Source organism: Sinohyriopsis cumingii, chromosome 2 (genome assembly GCF_028554795.1).
Source record: "Sinohyriopsis cumingii isolate HCF-2022 chromosome 2, ASM2855479v2, whole genome shotgun sequence".
Classification (NCBI taxonomy): domain Eukaryota; kingdom Metazoa; phylum Mollusca; class Bivalvia; order Unionida; family Unionidae; genus Sinohyriopsis; species Sinohyriopsis cumingii.
The window spans coordinates 139195314-139222009 of record NC_142962.1 but is presented as its reverse complement, the minus strand read 5'-3'; the positions used below and the strand labels follow the sequence as shown (position 1 = coordinate 139222009).

Sequence of the window (26696 nt, the reverse complement as noted above, 5' to 3'; positions counted from 1 at the left end):
GTGTACTATAAAACGCATCCCAAGATACGTTTGGTCAAACAAGTTTGCAAATACAAAGAAATGTTATATATAAGCTGAACACGCAACATCCAATGGGCTGTGGTGATGTAGCGAAGCACTTCCACTGATACACTCTTGGCTCCTGAAAGAAATTGACAAATCACTGGCATTTCTAATCCGGCTCGTGATAAAAAGGTCAACTTCTGATATCTGTTGGAATTCTCTTTCACGTATACTCTAGTATGTGTGACGTAGTAGTGTCTGGCATTTTATTCTCCTTTTTCTGTTTACAAACCCACATAACTCTGCACAGATGCAACAATGCTCCTTTCGTGTCTTCGTCGCAGTCAATTGGGACATCTATTTTACATAGAAAAGACATTGCAAGACTCGAGCCAAACGAACATTTGTCATCTACTGTTGGAAAACGAGACCCAGAAGCAGCTAATGTTTTAAAAGAGTGGGTATGACAGAAGTTAGGGCTATGCTGTTAATTTATCTTTTACTTCTGCAAGACGTGAGCGTTAAGGTCGCGAGAGGACGACCACGTAACAATGGCTCTTTTAAAAACAACAGACAGACTGTCTCCTCAGATATCTTGGGGAATCTTTTATCTCGACCATTCAGTTTGGACTACGGATCGAGTTCAGATGAGAATGACGAAGACTATTATGAATATCTGGACAGTTTCGACCCCAAAGGGCAACAAACTGTAAATTTGGGCCAATCCAAACTTTTGAAGGCAGACACGATCTTCCTTCCGCCAGGATTATCGTTAAATTCAAATTTAACTGCGGCCAAATTAATTGGTCTTCCAGAGGAAAGTGTAGCTCCAGAATACATGTTAGAGCTGTACAACCGGTTTTCAAAGGACCATTTATCGTCACCCGCCTCTAGTATAGTGCGCAGCTTTATGAATATCAATAAAGAAGGTAAGTTCATGGGAAGTCCATTAATATACAATATAAGAAAATCTGCCTTCAAGAAATATATGCATCAACAAGTAACATATTTAATGGCGGTAGGTAGGTATTATAATTGCTCTATAATTTAGATCCCAATCTAATATTTGTATTTTCTTTGTGATGGGGTTAGGTGATATATATTTTAATATATTCATTCTAGACGGAAACATTTAGAAGTTGATGTTTACAGTCTGACCGCGGAATGGAATTGACAATAACAATTTTTTTTGCATCTATGTACTAGCATAACGTTATGGTGTTAACCTTCAAGGTAAAACCAGCGCCCCGCTCTTGAGGGGGCCCTGCGCTTCAGGCCTAAGGTCGTCCTTATGAGTTCGGCAAGCTATATTCTCCGATAAATTGGAAACGCTGATACAGGCCGCACGTAATGCACGCAAAGTTGCGAAGACAACTTAGTCAACTTTGTAACGCAATTAACAGGTGGCAGCACAGATGCAGCCATTTTCACATAATCAGTGTTTGCAGTAGCATACCAATCGAGACACCGATACTCTGGCCCAGCGCGGTCATGGTCGGCCCTAGGCCCAGCGTACTCCTAACGCCGCCTCTGTATATCTACTAACTTGCAGCAGGTCCTTTTACTGCGGCAAAGAAATTTTTCCCTTTGTTTTATATCACCTACCGTTCTAAACCTTTCTTTGTGCAAGTTAAGTTCTAGTTCCACTAAGATAGTGAAGGACTCATGGCACTAATGATATGAAAGAACTGGACCCAGTATAGAAATGCTGAATATAAAACAGGGGATATATATATATATATATATATATATATAAGGTTGGTTTGCCGTGGGTGGTTGATAATGAAAGTAAAAAAAGGAATATTTTGAGTGCTTATATCATTTTTCAGTTATAACTGAAAAAATAGACACTGTTTTATGAATGGAACTTCTATCTATTTACAGACTTGAGTTGAAAAACACATTACTAAATTATCACCTGATCCTTTCCTGCGGATTTGAAAACACAAGTTTCAGACACATGTAGATCCAGAAAATTCTGCGGCTTTTACATTTTTTTCTACGCAGAAGCTGTCATCAATGACGTGTCTATACTGATAAATATAGGTTTGATCATAAGCATTCAGAAATTTAAAATTATTGTATTTTTAATATCATGTTGTTTGCTATGGGAGCTGAATTAGTAACGTGAGTCATGAAAAACTCTTCTAAAGAATCAACACATGAAATAAACATTGATGTTGGAAATCGGATACAATATCGCGATCGATTATCACTTTCTATATACCAATCTATGTTTGCCTAGAGATCGATTAATCTCTTAATATAATGTCTTTGCGGAACCGATGTTCAGGAACGATACATATTTATATTTTGACCAAAATAAATCAAGAAATTGTTGTTGATTACTTGCTAACACTGAAAGTGTCAGATACTCCACCAAATCGATTAATTGGAACAGCAGCAATAAATATACGCAACCCAATTTCAGGTTCCAATTTTGCCACATGTAATATATATACACATATTACAGGAAACAACAAACGTACAATATTTACCATAAACAACTTAAGTATGCGGTATTTACCGTAAACAAGAAAAGTATAGAATTTACCGTAAACACAAAAATATCGTATTGACCGTAAACACAAAAGTATAGTATTGACCGCAACACAGAAGTATAGTATTGACCGTAAACAAGCAAAGTGTAGTATTACCGAATAGATAATTTTTATTTATATTTCCTACTATTCTGTAGTTATGCAAACAGTGTGTCTTCAATCTAGAAGATATTACTCGTACTGAATGCATCGAAAGAGTGCACTTACATGTTTGCAAAAAGATAATAGGAGTGAGGTAGACAACACGACATTATTTTATTTATGGAGAGTTGGTGCGTACAAAAATGACATCGACTAGATTTATTAGATTGTGAAATGATGGTTTAAGATATTCGACGCAAAGAATAAAATATATCTTTTACGAAATCATGTTGAAAGATGTTGAGTCTCTGCCTAGTACTGTAAAATGTGAATATTTAGTTTAAGATTTATCGTCAGGATTAGGAGTCTGTGTAGACTGGGTTAATCAATGAGTCTGTGCAGACTGGGTTAATCAATGAGTATGTACAGACTGTGTTAATCAATGAGTCTGTGCAGACTGGGTTAATCAAGGAGTCTGGGCAGACTGAGTTAATCAATGAGTCTGTGCAGACTGGGTTAATCAAGGAGTATGTACAGACTGGGATAATCAAGGAGTCTGTGCAGACTGGGTTAATCAATGAGTCTGTGCAGAATGGGTTAATCAATTAGTCTGTGCAGACTGGGTTAATCAATTATTCTGTGCAGACTGGGTTAATCAAGGAGTCTGTGCAGACTGGGTTAATCAAGGAGTCTGTAACGCTGCTGTACAGGTTTTTAAATCAAGGACATCGGCAGTTTTATCCACAACTGGATGGATCGTCTCAACAACTGTAGTCGCTCATTTGTTTATGTAAATATTGCAAATTCGAATCCAAATTGTACAGCATTTATTCTTAGAAATGTAGAAGTGCAGTTGCTAAATTTGGAGTATTCTCTCACAGACACGAAGTTGAAGCATGCTAATGGGCGAGACTGTATAAACCAAATCTTGGTAGACTTTGTTCAATTTATAACTTCCTTGAAGATGAATATGATTTTGTACTTGAATGTTTAGGGTATACAGATCTAAGAGCTAAATATATACAGCAATATTTTAGAACAAGTCTAACAGTATTTAAATTTATTGAATTTATGAATGCCTAGAATACTGGAACTTTGAGTAGTATCGCCACTTAAATATATGAAGCTTTTAATCATCAAAATAGCGTTCAGATATCGTGTAAATAGTTTGATTTGCCATTGCATAATAATTCATTCAAAATATACCACTTCTAATTTTTTCTTCCTATTATTCACCTTAATAATGTAGATATTTCTTTCTCCCAATAGAGATATTTTTTGTGAATTAACCTGCTTATTTCATTTTCATTAATCTGCATCTACATTCGTATATAAAGACGTTTCTTAACACGTTTCTTTTTATATTTTACACTATAGATGATGATACCTTTTTTTTCTTTGCATTATCCGCCGTTCAGTTCAATTAAATTCAGTTAGTTGGGGAAAAAAATGTATCCGCACATTCTGTTTAGGCTACTAAAATGAATAAAGACTCTTCTTCTTCTTCACCTTATGAAATGCTGACTTAAAAATGTCCAGTGGTATAGCACTGACTAGAACTCTGGTTGTAGTTTCTCTTTATTGAAAGATTGTCTTACTGTAACTTTCAATTGTATGGTTGTTTAAACACGTTATAAGAAAATATAGAAAGCAAGGTAACTGATAGTAAAAGTCAGTAAACTTCTTCAGTCATCTTTAATTAATTCAAATTTTGAACACTTGTATATAAAGAAACAGTACCTTTTGGTGTACCTGAGTGTAAGCCACTGACATGGTGCTTACTGATCCATCTTGTAACAACAATTCGAACTTCATCACGCATGTAGCCTCAATCCATCCCTTGCCCCAACTCCTTTGAAGAAAAACAAAAATAAAAACAAAACAAAACAGCAACCGTCGTGCTGTTCTTTAGGACTTAACAGCAATAACATGATGATTATTATAAAGATTCTTCCTCGTGTCTTTGAAAATGTTGATTTATTTCTTTTAAGTAATACCGTCTGTACTCATTATTTTGCTCCCATTTATTTCCCGGTCATTGCTTATTGCCAAGTGTTGTCTAAAACTGATCTCTATCAGTTCCCACCTTCGCACATCAACTTTCTATTTCCGCGTTTGTCCGCCCTGTGGATCAGACAGTTTCGAGAACGAGCTTCCGTTATATGACGATTCTCGATTGTTGTAAATGTGTTTATTTTGTACTCAGAATTGTTGATTTATCTATGATGCTGAGAGAAAACGAATATGGTTAAAATGAAGAAAAAAATACATCGTTATTTTAAAACGCATAATGCAAATTCGTAGATGGAACATTGTGCGCTTTCGATATCTTCACAACGAATCATGTATTACTATTGAAAATTTCCAATGATCACATAACATAAAGTATATTTATATTAAAAAGAAATTTCAAAGAATGAAACTATCCCGTCTTCATTGTCTTTGCCTTCTGCTCCTTCAACATAATCTCATATATGTAGATTTGTTATTTTTGTTACCTATACATGAATGTGTACTATTCTGCATTATTGCATTTATATTTATTTTTTTACGTCTATCTATTTATCTCACTTTCTGTATGCCTGTAGGTCTTTCCGTTGCCTGTTGTCCATCCGTTATTTAGTCATGTATTTATCGATGAATCTATCAATAATGTTTTCTACGGGCCAATTAGTCAGACCTCTTTATCCCAGCAACCTCATTATCCTTGTTACGATCTAAAACTTAATGAACAATTTAAATTGTTGATCCCACAATCATCGACACGATACTTTCCACCAGAATGTCAGAATACTCTTGTACATTTCACCGACTTTCTATTAGTCCGCAATTTCTCACCAGGACCATCTCAATCTTCTTCAAGAACACGAGACGCCCATTTTTCTCTCGCCTTCAGAGGGACAAATGATGTCATTATATTCCAGTTGTTACTAAAAGGCCCAGATTATTACGTTTCCTTGTCCATGGACAAGGAAATTATATGTTAGCTTCTTTTTTTTAAATATAAAAAAATGAATGGAAGGAAGTCATGCGCTAGAAGAGGATCGCCAACACGATTATAGACTTCATTAAGTCAGCATTAATATTAGCAAAGATTCACAAAGAAAAGTTATTAAAAGCGCTGAAATTCTATATCAATACAAAGAACCTGGTTACAGTAGATTATTTCTGGTGGTCTATATCTGGCTCATGTTTTTCAATGTGGATGAAACTGTTATTAGACAGATCCTGTGTCATATTCGCCATATGGAATATGTGCTATAAGAGATATCAAACATGTGTTAAGGCAAAAATCGATAGAAATCTCTCTACTTTGCCCATTGCAGTATAAATTCGTGACCTGAAAAACGGAAATACGTGCTAATCCAAAAGTTATACGTACTTTATGTATAATTTGGAACTTAGTGCGCATGAACTCGAAAATCAGAACAACAAAATCAGACAGCAGCGATTCTAATGGAACATTCTGATTATCAAAAATCAGATAACAACAATACTAATGTTTCATCCGATCATCAAAATCAGACAACAAACGATACAAATGATTCATCCTAGTCATCAAAATCAGATAACAACGATAAAAATGGTACATACCAGTCATCAGCATCAAATAACAACGATACAATGGTACATAATGGCCGTCAAAATGAGATCACAGCGATACAAATGGTATATCATAGTCAATAAAATCAGATCACAACGATACTAATGGTACATCATGGTCATCAAAATCAGATGACAACGATACTAATGGTACATCATGGTCATCAAAATCAGATGACAGCGATACTAATGGTACATCATGTTCATCAAAATGAGATCACAGCGATACAAATGGTATATCATAGTCAATAAAATCAGATGACAACGATACTAATGGTACATCATGGTCATCAAAATCAGATGACAACGATACTAATGGTACATCATGGTCATCAAAATCAGATGACAACGATACAAATGGTACATCATGGTCATCAAAATCAGATGACAACGATACTAACGGTACAACATGGTCAACACAACTGAAAAAGCAGTGAAAGAAACAAAAGTAATTTTTATTATTTTGAGGTATTCTTTGGGGTGGGGGGGATTTTCATAATATTAAAAATTTTAGACTTTGAGATTGATAATGATGTATTGTTCTTTGGGTTTTTTCATTATTTCAATTTCGGAAACTTTGATTAGAGTCATTTACATTAAGGAACGAATGCCTTGACTCAATGCTATGACACGAAGTGGGGCATTGGTGTAAATTATGAAGTTGCGGATACGATAATTAGTTTAAAAATCAATACATTCATCATTACGTCATCACCAGCTTTCACCCAGTCAGGATCCACTATTTGAATTCAATTGCATATTTGAAGAGTCGATTGACTCAAGACAAGAAAACGTAGTTTGACTAACATTTATTCCATATAAATTTTGGACAAATCGGTTTTAATAATGTTTAGAGGATCCTAAGAAAGGATACACTATAAGACTTCAGTTCACCGAATAATAATTCACCGTAAGGGTGCATATTTTCTTCCTTAAAGCCATTAACATTTATAACAATCCTTCCATCTATCTATCCACCCATCGGTTCATAGATTCATTAATCCAGAAAAAAAATGTACGGTTAAAAGAGTAACTATAATTCATGCTATAATGTCAGTATTTTTAATTTTAAAAAAAATAATCGTTACTTTTTCAGGCATCTAAAAACCGTAGTTGTCACAAGTTCCACTGATTGAAAAAGAGGTTATATATATTCTCCAAAATTTATAAGAATCGTCATGGCTTTATTTTGAAGAAATGCGTGTATTTTATTTATTTATTTATTCATTTATTTATTTATTTATTTCATTTGTAACATTTTTATATTTAGTTGCGTTGACATTGTACTCGGCAACAAGACGTTATCAGCTTTATTTTTAAGGAACTTTTTGTTCTGGAACCGAATGAAGAAAACGTCTTGTTTCGCGTACTGTTTGTATTATCAATACAATCGATACACATTTTTACCAATATGAGTGGCTTAAGTTCTAACCAATTGAATGAAGCATTTCCCTGACAATGACTGACCCCCACCCCAAAAATCTCTCGACCGATCTGACAGGTTATGTAAAATGAGATGAAACCGTGTTATTTCATCAACATTAATGGTGTGTAGAAATATCTATCCACTTCCTGTCCACTGTCACCTGGTTGTTAAGGGGAACGTTCCACTGCAGAGATGGATTTGATTGATTAACTTCGTGTTTATGGGCGGAGTTGTCGAATGGTCGATGCCCAAGCTGAAACAAACGAGTGGCTTAAATCATTTAAACTTGCTGACTCACTTGACAGTATTTTGAATGTAATGTTTTGTGAGCTACAGTCTCTTCATTAAAAACCAAACTTGTAAAAATAGCGTAAATGCAGTCTCTAAGGAAGAGCCGCGTGGCGCCCGCGATATTTGTTCTGAGGTGATTTCTGACTGCAATCTGGGCGAAATAATTGTTTCACTTTCGCTATTGTTTCCAACGAAATATGTTTATCTACCCGATTTACAACGGAATTTTATATTAAAAGTATTACCGGGTTTCAAGTTTGCATTCTTTTTACGACAGCCAATTTACACTCTTGGCCGTATTCAATTTATGAATAGATTTTCCCCAGTTCTTCAAAAGCCATATTGGGATCCCGAGTGGCCGAGTGGTCTAAAGCGCATTCCGTTACGGATCATTGCCATCTCACCTCTGTCTGCGTGGGTTCTAGTCTCAGATTCGGCTAATGTAGGTATGTGAGAAAGCTTGCCAGTAGCTTCTCGTAGGTCGGTGGTTCTTTCTGGGGTTTTCCTGGGTTCTTCCTCCACCATTAATACTGGCCGCCATGTGCTGAAAAATGGCGTTAAACCCTACAACAACCCTACAACAACATCAAAAGCCATATTATCATAATAGAAGGAGTCCCCTTCACATCGTCAAAAGCAACATGAATACAGACTAACTATCGTTCAAGAAACTATTTGCCAAGTATTTAAGGATTAACCAGAAGGTTAAACTATAGATACCATAGGAGGACATAGTCCCTCAGAGTCACGCTTAATTCTCATTCAATTATTTCTTTTAAATGTCGACTTCAATCCATTTAAAAAAGGGGTCTCAAACACGCGGCCCCGCGGGCCGCATGCGGCCCGCAAGGGCATATTGTGCGGCCCGCGACGCATTTTGGGATTTTCAAAAAATTGACTATTCATTTATTTCTTTTTCTCTCGCCGCCTTTTGAACTTTAACGTTAGCGCCATTTTAACCATAAGAAACTCTGACTTACTTATTTATTCGTAGTCTTTCTATTAATTGTCGCCCTTAATGTGGACTTCCGGTTCCGGTTTTTTAGTAAAGTGATCGAGTGGATGTTGATTATAAAGTTGATTTTGCTGCATTTTTATAAACATAAAAGCCCGTATAAATGTCTTCTGTTTCGAAAAAAAGAAAACTCGCGGACGAAAAGATAGTTTTTCAAGTCAAATGGGAGGATTTATATTTTGTCACTGAGGTTAGCGATAAAATTCAATGTCTCGTTTGTCAGCAAACGATAGCTGTTCCGAAGAAGTATAACGTGCGTCGGCACTATGAAACAATGCACCGTGAGAAATATGACGCTTACGCGGGCAAAATTAGAGAGGATAAAGTTATGCAACTTAAATCGGCATTATGCAAACAAAGATGTTTCTTTACCAATGTTAGTCAGTGCAACGAAGATTCGGTAAGAGCATGTTTCGCTATAAGACTGTAGAGGAGGGATCTCAAACACGCGGCCCGCCAAGCCGTATCCCGTGGCCCGCAAAACGATTGGCGTAACAAGGTGTCATGAGAGATAACAAGGGTGGTGCGGCCCTTGGGCCATTGAAAATCTCCTCATGCGGCCCTCAGGGTGGTTTGAGTTTGAGACCCCTGATTTAAATCATCTCACTTCCATGTCTGTTGAAAGAACAGTACCATCTTCAGCTACCTAGCAGAAATATTTTGAAATACTGAAATTAATACGATGTTCACGCTACTACTACTACTGCTATCTATATTTTCGGAGGATAAGACATTTGGTTCTGAACCAATAAACCAATCGTACATGTCGTCTTCAATAGAATTAAAATTAGTAATACAATGTATATGTACAAAATATAACTCTCTCATGATAACTCAACCACGGTCGCTTCATGTGATAACCATCCAAAGAAACACATTTATATAGTTAACATGCGAATTAATATTAACATAGACTGACTCATAGCCGATATAATAATGTCAATGAGGCTAATGGTTAGAACGCATTAGTTTGAAGAGAGGCAAACTATTCTCCACATAATCCACAGGTCTATTAGCGTCTTGACCTCATCGCTTAACCGATTTCAGCGTCATATAGCAATTGCATTGTGTACAGTTTAAAAATAAAACAACAAATAGGCCGAGTACAGTAAGTGACTCGTGGCATTTACGTTTATTCAACTTGTTTTATAAATTTAACGTCAAATGAACTCGCGTATAAGATCCTCTATCTGTACAAGTTGTCTACATAACAAGCGATAGCAGGATTTTGTTTACTCTGATCCGGGCATTTTGCAATAATAAAATGTAGACGAAAGGACGGTATGAGCGGACATACGTGAAGATTGTTTTTCACTAAAGGACGCTTTTTCCCCCCATTACAAACAACTTCAATGAGATACTGATAGCCTTATCATGGAAACTTAAACAGGTCGACAAGTCTCTTTTAGCCAAGTTGTGGCATAATGATTTATTATGGATTGTGCAAATCCCATACAACCTCGCCTAATGAATTTATGCAATCTCAAGGTGTGGTAAAATTTACATGCGATGCCTATCAAACGAACCGATATCGTCCTCTTAAATCTGTCAAATTTACTGATTAAGCTCAATAATTCTTGCATGTTAGTAGTGCTTTGATATGTATATGGTACAATAAAGATATGGCAGGATATTTAACCTCTAATTTGAAACATAAAGCTCTTGCAGAAAGGCTAACATATCTTCCTCGGGAGGTGATAGGAGTGTGTCAGTTGTAGGTGCAAACAAGGTTATTTATAAGTTTGACTGAATAAAACAATGATTTGTAACTGGAGTCACAATATATTTCACGTTCTTTACCCCAAACCCCAAGAAAGCGTAATTTTAAGCTAGCGAATATCTCATTTAAGAACATTGCTGCTTTATGAAAATTGAAAATTTTGTATTGATGTCTTAAAAATTTGCAACGTATTAAATTTATGCTTACCGCATTGTAAATACTGTTCTGTCTGTATTTTTTGAAAATTAATAGTTTCAACAGAAAGTTATCTTGTAAAAAAAAAGTGCTGTTCTGCTGGTAACGCCTTTCATAATTCTCGCCTTCTTGATATGACTGGCATATCTATTGTCGACATATTGTCCGATTAGTGCAGATAATCGGCCACTGCACACAAGAAACATTCAGACACATACAAATGAGACGTTAATCGGCAATAAATTTTACTTTTCATTCAGTGATTAATGTGATATTATGCAAAATTGCCCATTATATCTGGAAGTTCCTACTGTTTTCTTTTTTTTTTCCACCTGCAGTCGGCACGCTGTCTTATGTTTCCAACTACGTATATCGTATTTACAAGAAACTTTCCTATTTTTAACTTTGAAATTCAACCAATCAGCACTGTTTTTTTTTAATTTTTATTCTCTACATTTATTCACATTATGTGAATCACAGTAAAAAGAAATCTGAAGAGAAGAAGGCTTGGTGTCATCGTCACTTCATATATTAAAATATTGAAACATGTCCTTAGCTAACTGCTATTTATTTAATGCGATAGCATCTCTACCGAAGAAATAAAATACCCTCCCAGTAATCGATGGAAAATGGTTTATTGTACGTCAGAATGGGAAGCTCAGCTCTATTCGTTTTTAAGTTTAAACGCGCAATAAATGCAAATTTCTGTGTATCAGTCTTACATGCGATGTCATAATTCTTCGGGTTTTTTTCCTGCTCTTTTCTCCTCATTTTCGTTTCTTTAATTTGTACTCACGTAAAATATACAAAAATGAGTAAGACACACTAAAAAGCAACCTCACCAAATGTATTTTGATTGAGCTTTATCCTATATTGTGTATTTATTACAATTGTCTGGAATCTTAAGGGGCCATATTGATTCTCAATGACGACCGGTTCTCTCATATCATAGGTTATTAATTACATATGAAAAAATATTAAACCAGCATGTTAAAGTTTAGGATTAGTCGAAACTGTTTCCATATCTTTGTCCTTTGTATGTTTGACATATTTGCACAGAAGATTGAGAATAATATCTACATCATCTACGAATGTGTAACCTTAAAAGTGTATAATTAGTGTAAAACCAATTACAGATACAATAGTTTTTAAGTGAATCGTTTGTATGCATTTCTGTAGAAAACGTATTGCTTATTTTGTTTTTACCTAACATTTTCTATCAACAGATGTACATTTACTCCCAGACACGTCGGGAAGACAAGCACCTGGAGACAAAACACGAGTTCATAGTCTAGTTTTTAATATCACTAGCATTGCACCTGAAGAGGACATAATTCTCGCAGAACTTCGACTTTTTACTCTCGTTGAGCGAGATCGGAACACTTATGTAGGAGTGGACAGAAAAGTGTCTGTTTTTGAAATAATTCCAACCGAAAAGAGGATAATTAAACGGATCATTTCTTCCAAACATATATATGGTAGAAATAGTGAATGGGAGACATTTGACGTCACTTCTGCTGTGCGTCGCTGGATAAATAATGCAATATCCGTTCAGATACTAGAAGTGAGGATCGATAGTATTTTCTCTGGGGACAATTCAGGTGACATGGACATCAATGTATCAACAGATAGGGCGAAAGATCCACTTTTAGTGGTCTTCTCCGATGATAAATCTAAAGACAGCTTACATGCTAGAGAAAGACATGAAATACTCACACATGAATATAATACTATAATCTCAAAAACAGCAGTACGTACTAATTCCTCTAGCAACTCCTATCACGGGTCTGATGTTCAAAGGTCAAGGGTCAAGAGAGGTGCAAAGAAGGCCTGCGGACGGAAACCTCTGTACGTAAATTTTGAAGATATCGATTGGCACACCTGGATTATTGCGCCAAGGGGATATCAGGTAACCAGAGTTATCCATAATTTTATCATTGACGTCATCTTTGTAGCCCACGTTATTTCATTTTAAGTAATTTATTTATGTTTTCTTCTTTTCGCATACGCCCTTCCTCTCTTGGCATTGGATGCGTAACTTGTCTGGGAAATTCTTGTTTACTTTCGAAGAGCTTATTGGTGGCAAAGGAAATGATCAACGATGAGTTTGCACTTGAATAGCATAGCCTTTGAGTAACGATGATGTATGTACTTGACTAGCATAGCTTTTATGAGTACTGGTGACATTTGCATTTGAATAGCATAGGTTATGAACACATTTTGGAGCAAGAATACCCCTTTATCAGTTCTTTGTGTCGCTTTGCTCGCATTTAGTACAGCGCATGATAAACTCTCGCGCTCTTCCAGGGACTTCGTTCATGTGGCTCCCCACTGAGGTTCATTCTCAAGGATCTTTCGCCTACTTGCTTACACCCCAACCACCACCTTTACGAAATTTCTTAATCCGCCACTGTATACATGTTCAAGGGAAAATCGCTCCCACACACCAACGTTATAAAACGTTTTATGACGTTAAGTGATGAACTGTGCATTTTCCCTTGATAACTTTCCTGCTAAAGTGTTTAGTGACGGGTATAGCTTTCGGCTCGGGAACAGCAGCCTACTTGTAGAACGCTACAGAAGATCAGTTCCCAGAGAAGATGGTAAATTAGAATAATAAACCACTCATTTTCAGATGATTACCAGTTCCATTTATTGTCGACAAGTAGCGTTTAAAAAGGAGCACTCTAGTTTGTTGCACAGGTCTTTCAATGGTATACTATAGGGTGGTGTAAGTAGGACCAATACTTACTCAGTGATCGCTTAATTGTTGCTTTACATACGCGAATGCATACTTTACATTTTATCACCAGCAACCCACTGAAATAGATGCAGTAGTATGCATTCTTCAGTGGCAGAACCAGAAATATCGTTTGGGGAGGGGGACCGCAAAAGGTAGGCCAGGAATCTGTGGGACGGAGCCCCAAGCATCTCCAGAGCATGATTTGAACCATTTAACTGTAAAGAAAACTTTCTCTAGGATACGTTCGGGTTGTTTCGGGAGTGGGAGGGCAACGGCGCGGCACCCAACCGTCCACCTTTTTGGAAAGGTTAAACATTGTAATTTTAGTTAGCTTCGGTAACAAATATAATTAAGAAAGAGCGCTAGATATTGATACGGATACACTTATTATTTGGAAAACAAGTTTGACTTTATTTATTTACATGATTTTCTACTCTTTCTTTTTTTTTTTTTTTTTTTTTTTTTTTTTTGAATGACTGAGAACATGCTTAGCTATACAACCAGACACAAAGCTAGGTGTAAAACTGAATAACTCAAATTTGTTTACCTACCCTAAACATGTCGCAAACCTGTTTGTAAAAATTATGAATTTAAGAGATTAAATACCGTATATATAGAAGTTTTTTCACGCACCTACTTTTCCCTGAGAAGCTTAAAGATTTATTAAGGATTGGTTTATCGTTCAAACGTGTGAATGGTATTATCTGTTAAGCGGTTATATGTGTCAGAAATGAGTAATAAATCTCGTGTATTCATGTGCGATTTGATAGTTCGATCAGATTAAATAAGTGTTGTATTACCTTAAATACTTGAAGAAATAATTCGCATAACTCGCATAGAAGTATGATTAAAATGTAAGATTTTCCCAAAATAAATTGGTACAAATTCTCTGAGTTTTGTAGATTGACGTAACCGTTTTATTAAGTTCTGATTATAGAAAATTAGCTAAACTAGAAAAGGCACATGATATATCATTCTGGGTGGATATAACTTTGATATTGTTCAATTTATTTTCGTTTTTTCTGGGGTATAGCATCTTAACAAAAATGACATTATTATTCTAGGATCGTCTCTGCTTGTCACAAATGCCACCATAAATTTGAATGGGTCACCCGATAATTATGTATTTCGGTATAAACGATTCAGTGTTGAATATTAGATAACTAGTCCAGTGACCTACATGTAAGATTAGAAAACGGTATTCATTTATTTGCTGCTAGGAGAACAAATTTGTGTAACTCGCAACATATAATACTTGCATAGATTTCCAAGTAGCATACGTTGTGTGTAACTGTACTGAGTGTGTATAGTGTGAAAATGTTGATTACTTATACGTGTTTTATCAGCTTATTTCTTACGGTGACGACTTCCACCTCTGCAATATTATAACATGTATTATCACGTTTAAAAAGTTGGGATTCTTGATTCTTTATCGTGCTCGACTTTGTATATTTAGTCTTTAAAATTCATGTTGTAATAATATGTAAGGATCTGATCTCTTTTTTTTTTTCTTTTCTTCTTAAAATCTTATTCTATTTTTAAAAACAGGATATGACAATTTTGGAATTAAGTGGATAAGTTTAGGATGGTGATGATTTTTCTCCTATTGTCGACTTGTTCTCAGTTATCATATCCTTTGGTACAAAGGCTAAGGCAGTGCTGACTCAATGAAGGTTCTAATCCGGTAACTCCACCTAGCCGCAAAAGGCGGAATTATCTACTTTCTGGTCCGGGTTATCAGCTCTCTCGAAGTGCATGTACGAGATTGCGTGATTGATAAATAGAAACTTTAAATTTTATCCCAAAATGTGTCATTCATCAGTTTTTGTAAGTCACGGGAAAGTTGAATTGAAGGAAGGAGTTGTAACTTAAAATAGCAAAGTATATTTCATCTCATTTTTTTCTCTCACTATTACTTCGTCCACCGATTAACCTGATATACAATTCCAAGGCATGAAACTACACAGCTATTTCCTTATGGGCGGAAAGGAGTTTAAAGGATTGGTTTTCGATATTATGGAATTTTCAAGGAAGAAAAACAAAAATTTACAATTTTGAATGCCCTGATTGCATATGCAGTAGGACCATTTGGATTTGGTCATATATGTCCCCTCTAGGTAGCTCGTTAGCATGGTCATACAACCACGTGGCGTAGTGAAATGTCAAATTTTCCATGGCGTCCAACGTACGCTTTCAGAGAAGCGATTTTTGTAATTTTAAAAATCTAACTTTTATTTCGCTCAACTTTTTCACTTTGACATTTTTGGGACAATCTTATGACAAGTATAGTACTCAAATCTTATTATGACAATTACAGAATTCATATCTTATCATAATTGCAGTGCTCAGATCTTATTATGATAATTAGAGTACCCAGATTTTATCATAAGTACAATACTTAAATCGTATGATAATTACAGTACTAAGATCTTATCATAAATACAGTACTCAAATCTTGTTATGATAATTACAGAACTCAAATCTTGTTATGACAATTACAGTACTCAGATCTTATCACAGTTTCAATACTCAAATCTTATTATCATAATAATCCATTATTAGTGATGTCGCACATCAACTGCGCCATGCTTATGTCGACTAGTACGGTGAATGAGTGAATCTGTCATTTTAGGCTTTTAACAATCAAATTTTTACTAAACAAGTAGCCATTTTAGTTTTAAAAAAAGAGAATACAGTTTGCCTGTCTCCAAAGGGTGTTTTTGTTGTTGATTTTTTATTGTTTTGTTTTATTTTTATCTGTCGATCATATTTTTGTTATTAGTTTTACATACAGTCCAGAATCTCTTTGTTCCTTTAACAAAGACAAGTCTGTCAGATGAGAAGAAATGAAATCCCTGTGTTACCTACTTCGTATTCTAGTGCTTTCTTGCCCCATAATGTTTAAGTGGCTAGTCACTAGGGCCCCTGACTAGAAAAATGGGCATTTTCGTAAAATCTAGGAGTGGGGAACTTTGTTGTTTGCACATTTCTCGAGGCTAGTTTAGCAATATATAGCTCTTACAATTATGTACATTGAACGCCAAGATAAAACAAGACAATCCCATCAGCAATGTTTTATATAGTCGTAATCGTAGGCCCCAAATTATAGAATGTACATGGAAATAAGAAATCATTGCCCTATAACGATGTTTACTTGTTCGGTATGTATTTGGTTTGTTAAAATGCACAATATTTAATAATCATTCATTCACCTTACTTGCCACCATTAATAGTAAGCTGTATAGTGTCTCTGGTGCTCCGAGTTCAGCGTCTTCCGGAATCCAGTTTGGATAAAGCGAAAGTCTGAAGCCTAAACGAGTGCCTGTTCTTTCTTAATGCAAGTTCTGCACATGCTATACTTCTTTTGTATCTTAATAGGTATTAAATTTCCGTTCAAGAAACCAAGCATTTTGTCTGCAAAGAAAGCTTTGAATAGCTTGGTTTTAAGTACCCTGATAATGAAAGAATGTTTTGTTCGTTTTTATATTGGTCATGCTTTTTCCACTTGGGGCGGGTAGCAGGGGCGCCAGCAGAATAAAAAATAAAAAAATTGTAGGGGGGGGGGGAACATGTAGTGTTCAGCTATTGTTTTTTTTTTACGGATGTAGGTAAAACAAAAGGTAAAATCCTGGAAGGAAAGGTGCACTTGATTTCCATCCCCCACCCCCACCCCACCCCCGTTGCCCCATGTGCTATCGTCTATGGCGAGAGAGGTGATTCAACTTTCAATCAAATCTCTCGAGGACTAATATATTAACAATTCCTGTACAAAAAGCTGGTTTAAAGATCTATGTATTAGATACGAACAAAATACAAGAATGGGTTAACTACATTTATCTTAAGTGAAACAAAATTTATCTGGCCGAGTGGTCTAAAGCGCTGTCCGTTACGGATCACTGCCATCTCACCTCTGTCTGCGTGGGTTCGAGTCTCGGATTCAGCCAATGTGGATATGTGAGAAAGCTTGCCAGTAGCTTCTCGTGGGTCTGTTGTTCTTTCTGGGGTTTTCCCGGGTTCTTCCTCCACCATTAATACTGGCCCCCATGTATAGCCTATCGTGTGCTGAAAAATGGCGTTAAACCCTACAGCAACAAAATTTATCACAATATGGATCACGCATCAGTCCGGTGGAAGGAACCAAGAATCGCAAATGTGTGTAACGAGCGGCCAAGCCAACATTCACACACACACACACACACACACACACACACACACACACACACGTGGCTTTATCTCAGAGCTGTATGCCACATAGACTAAGAGTTGACACTCATTTCACCATTACTGCAACAACATGATGCTGACAGTTGATTTTCTGTATTTCCAGTTCCCTCTGCTCACGTTGCAGCCTTAAAGAGCAATATCTTTTCACACTGGTTCCGACTAACACTGGTTCCACTGGTTCCGACTAACACTGATTCCGAATGATTTCAAATGATTGTGATTATACTGGCTCTATTCATTCAGAAGATCATCCTGTCTTTTTGTTTGTTTGAACACCATTTATTCAAGAAAACATTTTTATGTATCGTTTATAACAATATATATATATATATATATATATATATATCGATTCAATAGAAAACTAGAACCTTGTTGAAAGCTGTCTCCACTATTACAGAGAAATTGTAACGATCAATAATTGTCTACCAATTTAAAGTAGATAAATCAAATATCAATATAAAAGTATACATGATTAGTTCTAGCACAAGTAATTGTTTAAAAGATCATTAAATGGTATTAAAAAAATGATGGAATTCACTTGTGTGGTTGTGACCTGTGTGTTAACTTAAACTCGTTTTAACAATTTATGAAGGTCTGCACTGCCATAAATATTTGCATATTAATTTCATCGGAATATATCAGATTGCGAATAATAATGTCTTCTGTTAAATCGGGCCGGTAATGTTAGGGGAACACAATGTCTCAGAATTGTGTATTTTTGACATTCTAACAGGAAATGTTCAGCTGTTTCTACTTGTCCGCATGTTATTAGAAACATGATTTAGGAATACATCATTATTTAAGCTACTGCATTTGGTCCTCAGTCGCGTATGCTCAACCTGATCCATCCGATCACCAACAAATAATACGAAGGAATTTTATGTTTGTTCCGATTCGGGTAAGTTTTAAAATTTTGAGCGGACGGGTTACTAATTATTTCAATAGGCAACGTGTTCCACAATTGAATTGTGGAAGGCAGAATGATATTGTATGAAGTGTCGTTCGGCACAAAGGTAGTCGAATTGTACTGGATGATCGAATGGTGTCGGTATCACTGTTAACAACAAGAGGATGAATTATATCTTGCAAGTAATTTGGAATAAAACCATGGTACATGTTAAACAATGAATTAATTTATGCTTCATGTATATTGCTTGGAAGGGGTATATTTATCTGTTCGAACTTAACAATTTCCGGCGTTATTTCAAACCCCGTCTCTTTTATTTGGGAATTGTGGGATTGAGGACTATATGCAAGATTTAATTACCCCGAAATTGAAGAGCTTAGTAACGTGCAAAACTACCTGCCTCCGAATCTAAAGATCTGACAACGGCAGTGCTCCGTTAAACGTTGTCAATTTTACGTTATGCAAAAACATATCTTAACTCTGCTCAGTGTTTCATAAGGAAAAGATAAAATTAAGATTTTTTTTAAATAATGTCGTAAGTAAATGTTGTCTGGTATAGAAATCAAAATTTATTTTATGCTTAAGCTTTGTTTTAAAATGTCGTTGTATTACTTCTTTTTGCTATAACTGCGGTCGACAGACATAATTGGTAGAGTGATAAATCCACGCAGACGACATCCATATACAATATAACGATAATTCCGATGCGGATGACATCCACCATCAATATAACGTTAATTTCTATGCGGACCACATCCACAATCAATATAACGATAAATCCGATGCGGATGACATCCACAATAAGTATAAGGATAAATCCGATGCGTACGATATCCACAATCAGTATAAAGATAAATCCGATGCAGGCGACAGCTACAATCAATATAGCGATCCAATAAATACACGAGTCAAGAATTAAAACTATGCCTCTCTCTCTCTCTCTCTCTCTCAAAAAGAAAAAAAAAATTGTAGTCGCCTATGGTAAACGATCATTTATTTAACCTACAACCTAAGCTTGCTAATGTGTTTATAATGTACCTTATTTTGCTGAGAATGCAGGCGAACTAGATGACCATCAGCCCCAATATAATGATTAATCTGATACTTAAAACGTCTTTGAAGATATTTATCATTTTCATCCACAAGATTACATGAAACAATTTTGTGTATCCCATCTAATGAAATTTTTCCTCTAAACGGTTCCTGTTTCATTTCAAGCGATATTTTGTAGGGTTTTCGGAACAGTCCTCGCTATAAATAACAATCATAGCCTGTTGATATAAACCAGACAGCTAATATCCGACCGAAGCAGAAAAAAGATATACCACAAAACATAAAAACGGGTTAAAACGCTCAAGCCACTTCCCAGTCACCCCTTCGCGGAATCAGAGAGAAGTTTCCATCGATAGGAATATGAAGACAAATTCAAGGGTCATTTATTTGTGTAATTGAAATTATGAGTTATTTGTATTGGCTATCCCATAATAAGTTGAAAATGGAGGTTATATGTGATAAATAACTCTACTTTTGCGTAATCTTTTACCTTTAAGGCATCCCACATTTTGTTATATTTCTTAATTTTTATTTTATTCATGGACGCGAATATTGTAGTCTGAAATAGATGGTTATGTGGTTGATATTTCTAATGACCTACCTCGTACATGTTGTTAGAAGTTTATAAACACACAATGTTATGTTATAACAATCAGCATTTTAATCGCGAAACAAATCTGAACAGAACTACTGATTCGAAGCAGTTTGGTATAACTACAAAACCATAGATCAAAATATTATATCTTCTAATGCATATCAACATTCGAAAATGCGCCTGAAATGTCCCACCTGTTAATTCATGGCCAAGCCTTTATTAGTGACACCTTCTAGTCAAGACCACCAGCATGTAATGGTCGAATTAATTTAGTCCTGTTTCTTTGTCATTTGATTGTTCTGCATACGTAGTAGGTGACTTAATTAGCATATATATGCATATATGGATCAGTTTAGCAGATATCCAATGCATATTTTAAGTCCTGAAAGTTGAGAATTCAGGATCATGTGTCTTGATTAAAATAATGGTCTATTTTTCTATATTCACCATACTCACTACAGACTCATTTGTCTTGATTAAAATAATGGTCTAATTTTCTATATTCACCATACTCACTACAGACTCATTTGTCTTGATTAAAATAATGGTCTAATTTTCTATATTCGCCATACTTACTACAGAATCATGTGTCTTGATTAAAATAATGGTCTATTTTTCTATATTCACCATACTTACTACAGACTCAGGTTTGTCTTGTTAACCTTTGACCTCCACCCATCCGTCATTTCTACGGCCGTTCGGTTAGATGGCCCTCTATATAGCACCGCCTGTAATTATAGTCATATAGTTTCATTACACAGGTTGACTACTACACACGTGGTATTTACTAATAATCTGTATCGTGTATAATACATCAGACCATCAATGCCAGCAAATAAAACAAAGTGGTTTTCTGGGAGAAAGATAAATTTCCAGAAATGTTCTTTGTATACGAAAGTCGCGGTAATGATGAAATTATCATTTACAGAAATAATATTATCAAAGAGAAAACGAATATAAATGTAAACAGCATTTTTTGCACCCTAAAAGCACAGACTGTAGGTGATTCTTGAGTCCGAAAGCACACACTGCAACTGATTCGCGACTCCGAAAGCACACACTGTAGGTGATTTGTGATACGTTTTTTTTTTTTTTTTTAATAAGACCTATTTGTTTTGCGTTTATAGAAAGTTTCCAGTAGAAGATTCTTCGATGTGAATATCGATCCTTAGAAATGATATATTCAAAGATTGTATATTATAACTCCTGTTATGACCCCTGACGTCATGTATACTCACTAATGATTTCAATAAATTTATTACTTTGTAAAACTTTTTATTTGCAGGCCTACGAGTGCTCAGGAAAGTGTTACTTTCCGCTAGATGACCACCTGACGCCCACAAAACACGCTACAATCCAGACGAGGCTGCATACGTCTTTTCCTAAACGTACGTCACGGGCGTGTTGCGTTCCTACGAAACTTGACCCAATTTCCATACTGTATATAGATGAGCAGGGCGTTATTACGTACAAGTACAAATACGACGGAATGGTAGTGGCGGAGTGTGGTTGCCGGTGACCGGAACTGATAACAGATAGGAATTATATTTTAGGGTGGAGTAATTTCTCGCCAGGTGTTCGAAGGCATCGTTCCCAGATCTGTACGTAGCACTGGTTATCACCCAGGGCCAACAGAGATGCAAGACCAGAAACAACACCTGGGCAAATTGATATGGTATTACTAATCTAAGTTAATGATTCAGAAACAGTGAAATTCTTCAAGAGATTATTTTTTTATTTATTTTGATGAGGGATGCAAAGGTGCTACCAGATTGATATGCGCGGGAATACATAAGAACAATTATGCGCTCAACAGATGTGAAGGTCATTGGCCATAAAAGAAAGGAAAACTACTTTAAATCGTGGTCCACTGGGGAAAAAATACTTGCTAAAACTCAGTTGCCACTCCCACACAGTTCTATTTATTTATTTATGTATTATTATTATTATTATTATTTGTTCATTTGTTTATTTATTTTTTTATTTATTTTTCTCATGGAAGATAATATATATCTGAAATTTGCCAAAGAGAGTTATGTGGCCACGAGCGTTCTTATCAAAGGACGATAAGTACAGAGGACTAAGCACTGCTTTTAAAAGTTAAGCCAAAAAGTAGCGATAGCCAATATCAGACACGTGTACATTTATTTAATCTCCTCTTCATTCTACTAGCATATAATTTCTAAAAAAAACAGCTGTAACTAGATTTTTTTTAATACCATGCATCGAGTATAAGGGCTTCCTGTTTGAAACGCATATGGTTGTCAGAATTCATATTTACACATGTATTTACAGAGAAGTCAAATCACATACACTGTATTGTCTAAAAAATTTCATACACTTTTTATTATAACTATTTTTCAAATAAGCAAAGAAATTTAGTACAAAAAGCTATCGTTTTATTTTGCACACTAATTTGCAAAATTTAAATCATAAAAAAGAACCATGCATAAAACATTATTGGAAAAACAAGACTTGTAATCTATGGATCGATATTGTATGAAAAATTTGAGAGATACAGTACAAACTGGAACATAACTACTTCTTGACACCCAGCAATAGCGAATTTAGACAGGGATTCAGGCGGGGATGGGGGTGGTTTGTCATTCGAAACGCACTCCTTTTCCAATTACAATACACTCTGTGTGTGTGTGTGTGAGAGAGAGAGAGAGAGAGTCCTTGTGGATTTTAACTCTGCTGTCGAACTTTCATGGTCCTTTCCCATATCATGGAGGGAGAGAAAAATTTGTTCAAACCACTCAACCGCAAAGCATTTTTCTTTGTACACGCGTACACCGCAAAGCTGGTGCTACACACTATATTGGCAAACATTGTGCTTCAGTGACCCTGTCTTTCCAAGTCTAGCCTGAGCTTGGGTTGGAATATTCAATTATATCACACCCACTGGAAAATGAGGCGCATTCTTTATATGTATATATATATATATATATATATATATATATATATATATATATATATATATATATATATATATATATATATATATATATATATATATATATATTAATTATTTTAGACAAATGAGCCTAAAACCCAACAAATATATCCACGATTGGGTATAACAATGTGAACGACTTCGCCTTTAAGATTATGGTAGTATTTACTTAACTTGTAATATAATGAATGAAGCCATAACTTTTCGTGTACATTTTGTGATTTGTAAGTGATAATTTTAGTTCAAAACTACTTTATGTTCAACAGATATGAGTGACTTTGCGTGAAGTTGCCCACTCTTTCATAAATTCTACTAATGAATCATGTACCTTCATCCAAAGTCCTGTGCTCATGTTTTGTACTGCTTGTGACAAAGCAAAGGTGGAATTGTGATAGCATGCAAATATATATGGATACTGACGTGTGTGTATATATCATTTTGCGTGGTACTGTAGTTTCTACTTTCCTTAACCTCTAATGGCGCCTTGTCGTATTTACTGATACCGATATTCAATTTATATTGAGTTGGGGGTTGGAGGTTTGTCCGGGTGGGTTGGGTTGTAGGATACCTTCAAAACAAATTTATATAAATTAATTAGTGGCTTGTTCCCATTTTAACAACGTTTTAAGGCAAGTTTACTAATGTATGTCTAGACACATAATTACTTTATAATAAAACCAGGTTTACTGTAAATTACGAATTGATTGAATTGTAGCATACTAAATCTGTTGACTCTGGACTCGTTTGCTTTTTGTTATTTATTTGTGTTTTTAATTTGAATGGCATACTTAAAATACGGTTTTTGTTTGTTATTTGTTTGCTTTCTTTTTGTTTGAATGGGGGGGGGGACTTAAAGTTGATAACTTTCTTCGATATACCTAACGTTTGTAATGAAAATGGGAGACGAGTTCAGTCGTGCACAATTTTAAACTATGTAGTAATTCGACCAGTTTCATTGAAACAGCAACAACTTAAAAACTGGTCTTGAAAAATAAGAACAGTGTATTCAGTCATTGTCCTCACAAAACCTTAACCATGATAACTGAACTTGAACATGTATGTGTGTATGTATGTATGTATGTATGTATGTATGTATGTATGTATGTATATGGGGGACCCCGGGTGGCCGAGTGGTCTAAAGCGCTCTCCGTCACGGATCACTATCATCTCACTTCTGTCTGCGTGGGTTCGAGTCTCGGGTTCGGCCAATGTGGATACGCGAGAAAGCTTGCCAGTAACTTCTCGTGGGTCGGTGGTTCTTTCCGGGGGTTTTCTTGGGTTCTTCCTGCACCATTATTACTGGCCGCCATGTATCGTGTGCTGAAAAATGGCGTAAAACACTACAGCATCATGTATGTATGTATGTATGTATGTATGTATGTATGTATGTATGTACGTATGTACGTATTATGTATGTATGTATGTGTATGTATGAAAAGTGGATATTAATAGACTCTATATACGAAACATATGACGGAAAAAAGGGATTTACAAACAGCTAGCTTATAAGAAAACTCTTTTGATTACTAGGTCACCTAAATCAGCATAAGAAAACGAGATAATTTATAATATTACACTGAATAGAAAGGTCTCATTTACAATATGAATTAGCAGTGAGCGAGAAGATATAAATATTGTCATACTATCATGAATTATTGTAAATTGGTCTTTTAATTCTGAGGACAGACCGAAGATTTTCTTCAACTTTACTAAGTTACTTATCTCATTTTCAATAATCAAAATATACCTGGCTGTAAATTAAAAAACTGTAGAGATATTTTTTATTCTTGTAACATTCCTATCTGAGATAAAAATCACAGTATTTTCAGTAGTTTTATTAAGCAAGATAATGTAATATCTGAATTTGATCAGAAATGTTACGAAATCTGGTGAAACTGAGGACAAATAGTCTGGAATGGAATGAAATTTAGCAAAAAGGAGATTAAATACAGTCTGGAGTGGAATGAAATTTAGCAAAAAGGAGATCAAATACAGCTTGGGATAGAACGAAATTTAGCAAAAAGGAGATCAAATACAGTCTGGAGTGGGAATTAAATTTAGCAAAAAGGAGATCAAATACAGCTTGGGATAGAATGAAATTCATTGAAACCTAGGACAAATCCAGTCTGAAATGGAATGAAATTTAGCAAAAAGAAGATCAAATACAGCATGGGATAGAATAAAATTCATTGAAACCTAGGACAAATCCAGTCTGAAATGGAATGAAATTTAGCAAAAAGGAGATTAATACAGCTTGGGATAGAATGAAATTTCGTGAGACCTGGGACAAATACCGTCTGGAATGGAATAAAATTTAGCAAAAACGAGATCAAATACAGCTTGGGATAGAATGAAATTCAGTTAAACCTGGGACAAATACAGTCTGAGATAGAACGAAATTTATTGAAATCGGAGACAACCAGAGTCTGGGATAGAATAAAATGTTTCGCTCTTAATATCAGTGAGGAGAAGGAAATTTGGACATTTGCCTGGATAAAAATGAATCATACTGGACGATTTGAATTCCTGGCCAATTTTAGATAGGAGAGGTCATTGCCTGCAGACACTTCTCTTTTTATCTTACAGATTCCGATGTTTTTGATGCAGAAATTTTGATTTCGAATGCCAGTCTTGTAAACTTTCTTCCTCACTGCATCTAAATTGTTAGCACTGTGTGAACTGTATCGTCAAGTATAGGATAAAAATTAGACTAGTTTTTTTCCCGTCGCATCCCTGTGTTTTGATCATGTACTTCAAATCCATAAAGAAACAAGGGTTCCACGGTACGCCGTTTCTCGCCTTTCCAGATAGGTTTCGAAACTTCCCAATGCGCATTAATCCACCCCTTTCATTAAAATTAATCTCTCTCTCTCTCTCTCTCTCTCTCTCTCTCTCTCTCTCTCTCTCTCTCTATCGTGTGTGTGTGTGTGTGTGTGTGTGTGTGTGTGTGTGAATTTTTTGCTGTGCATTTTAATTTTCACCTACCCAAATTGACTCCGTGAATATAATATAATGTTGTTTGAATGCTGTGGTATATACATTGTATTGTTATTGATATGCTAAACAGTAAAGTATAGTTACTCGAACTTTTCTTGCTTGTATGTATATGTATGCGAGCTGTCATAAAAGGTGATTGTAAATGTGACTACATATCTGTGCGATTACATGTATATGTGTGCGAGCAGTCCATAAAGGTAATTGTAAATAACATGATTACGGTCCAGAACGGTAATTGAAAATAACGTGATTGCATCTATACGTGTGCGAGAAGTCGAAATAGGTAATTGTATGTAACGTGATTACATATATATTTATGTAAGCTT

At 35.5% G+C, this 26696-nt stretch overlaps 1 protein-coding gene across 1 annotated transcript; it reads left to right on the top strand.

The window, feature by feature from the left end:
- LOC149805930 (bone morphogenetic protein 10-like) lies at positions 1-26459 on the top strand. The gene is made up of 3 exons (XM_089950714.1): positions 1-932; positions 12122-12804; positions 21703-26459. Exons 1-3 carry the CDS (start codon positions 467-469, stop codon positions 21934-21936), a joined length of 1383 nt encoding a protein of 460 aa, XP_089806840.1. The 5' UTR covers positions 1-466; the 3' UTR covers positions 21937-26459.
- The last annotated feature ends 237 nt before the right edge of the window (positions 26460-26696 follow it).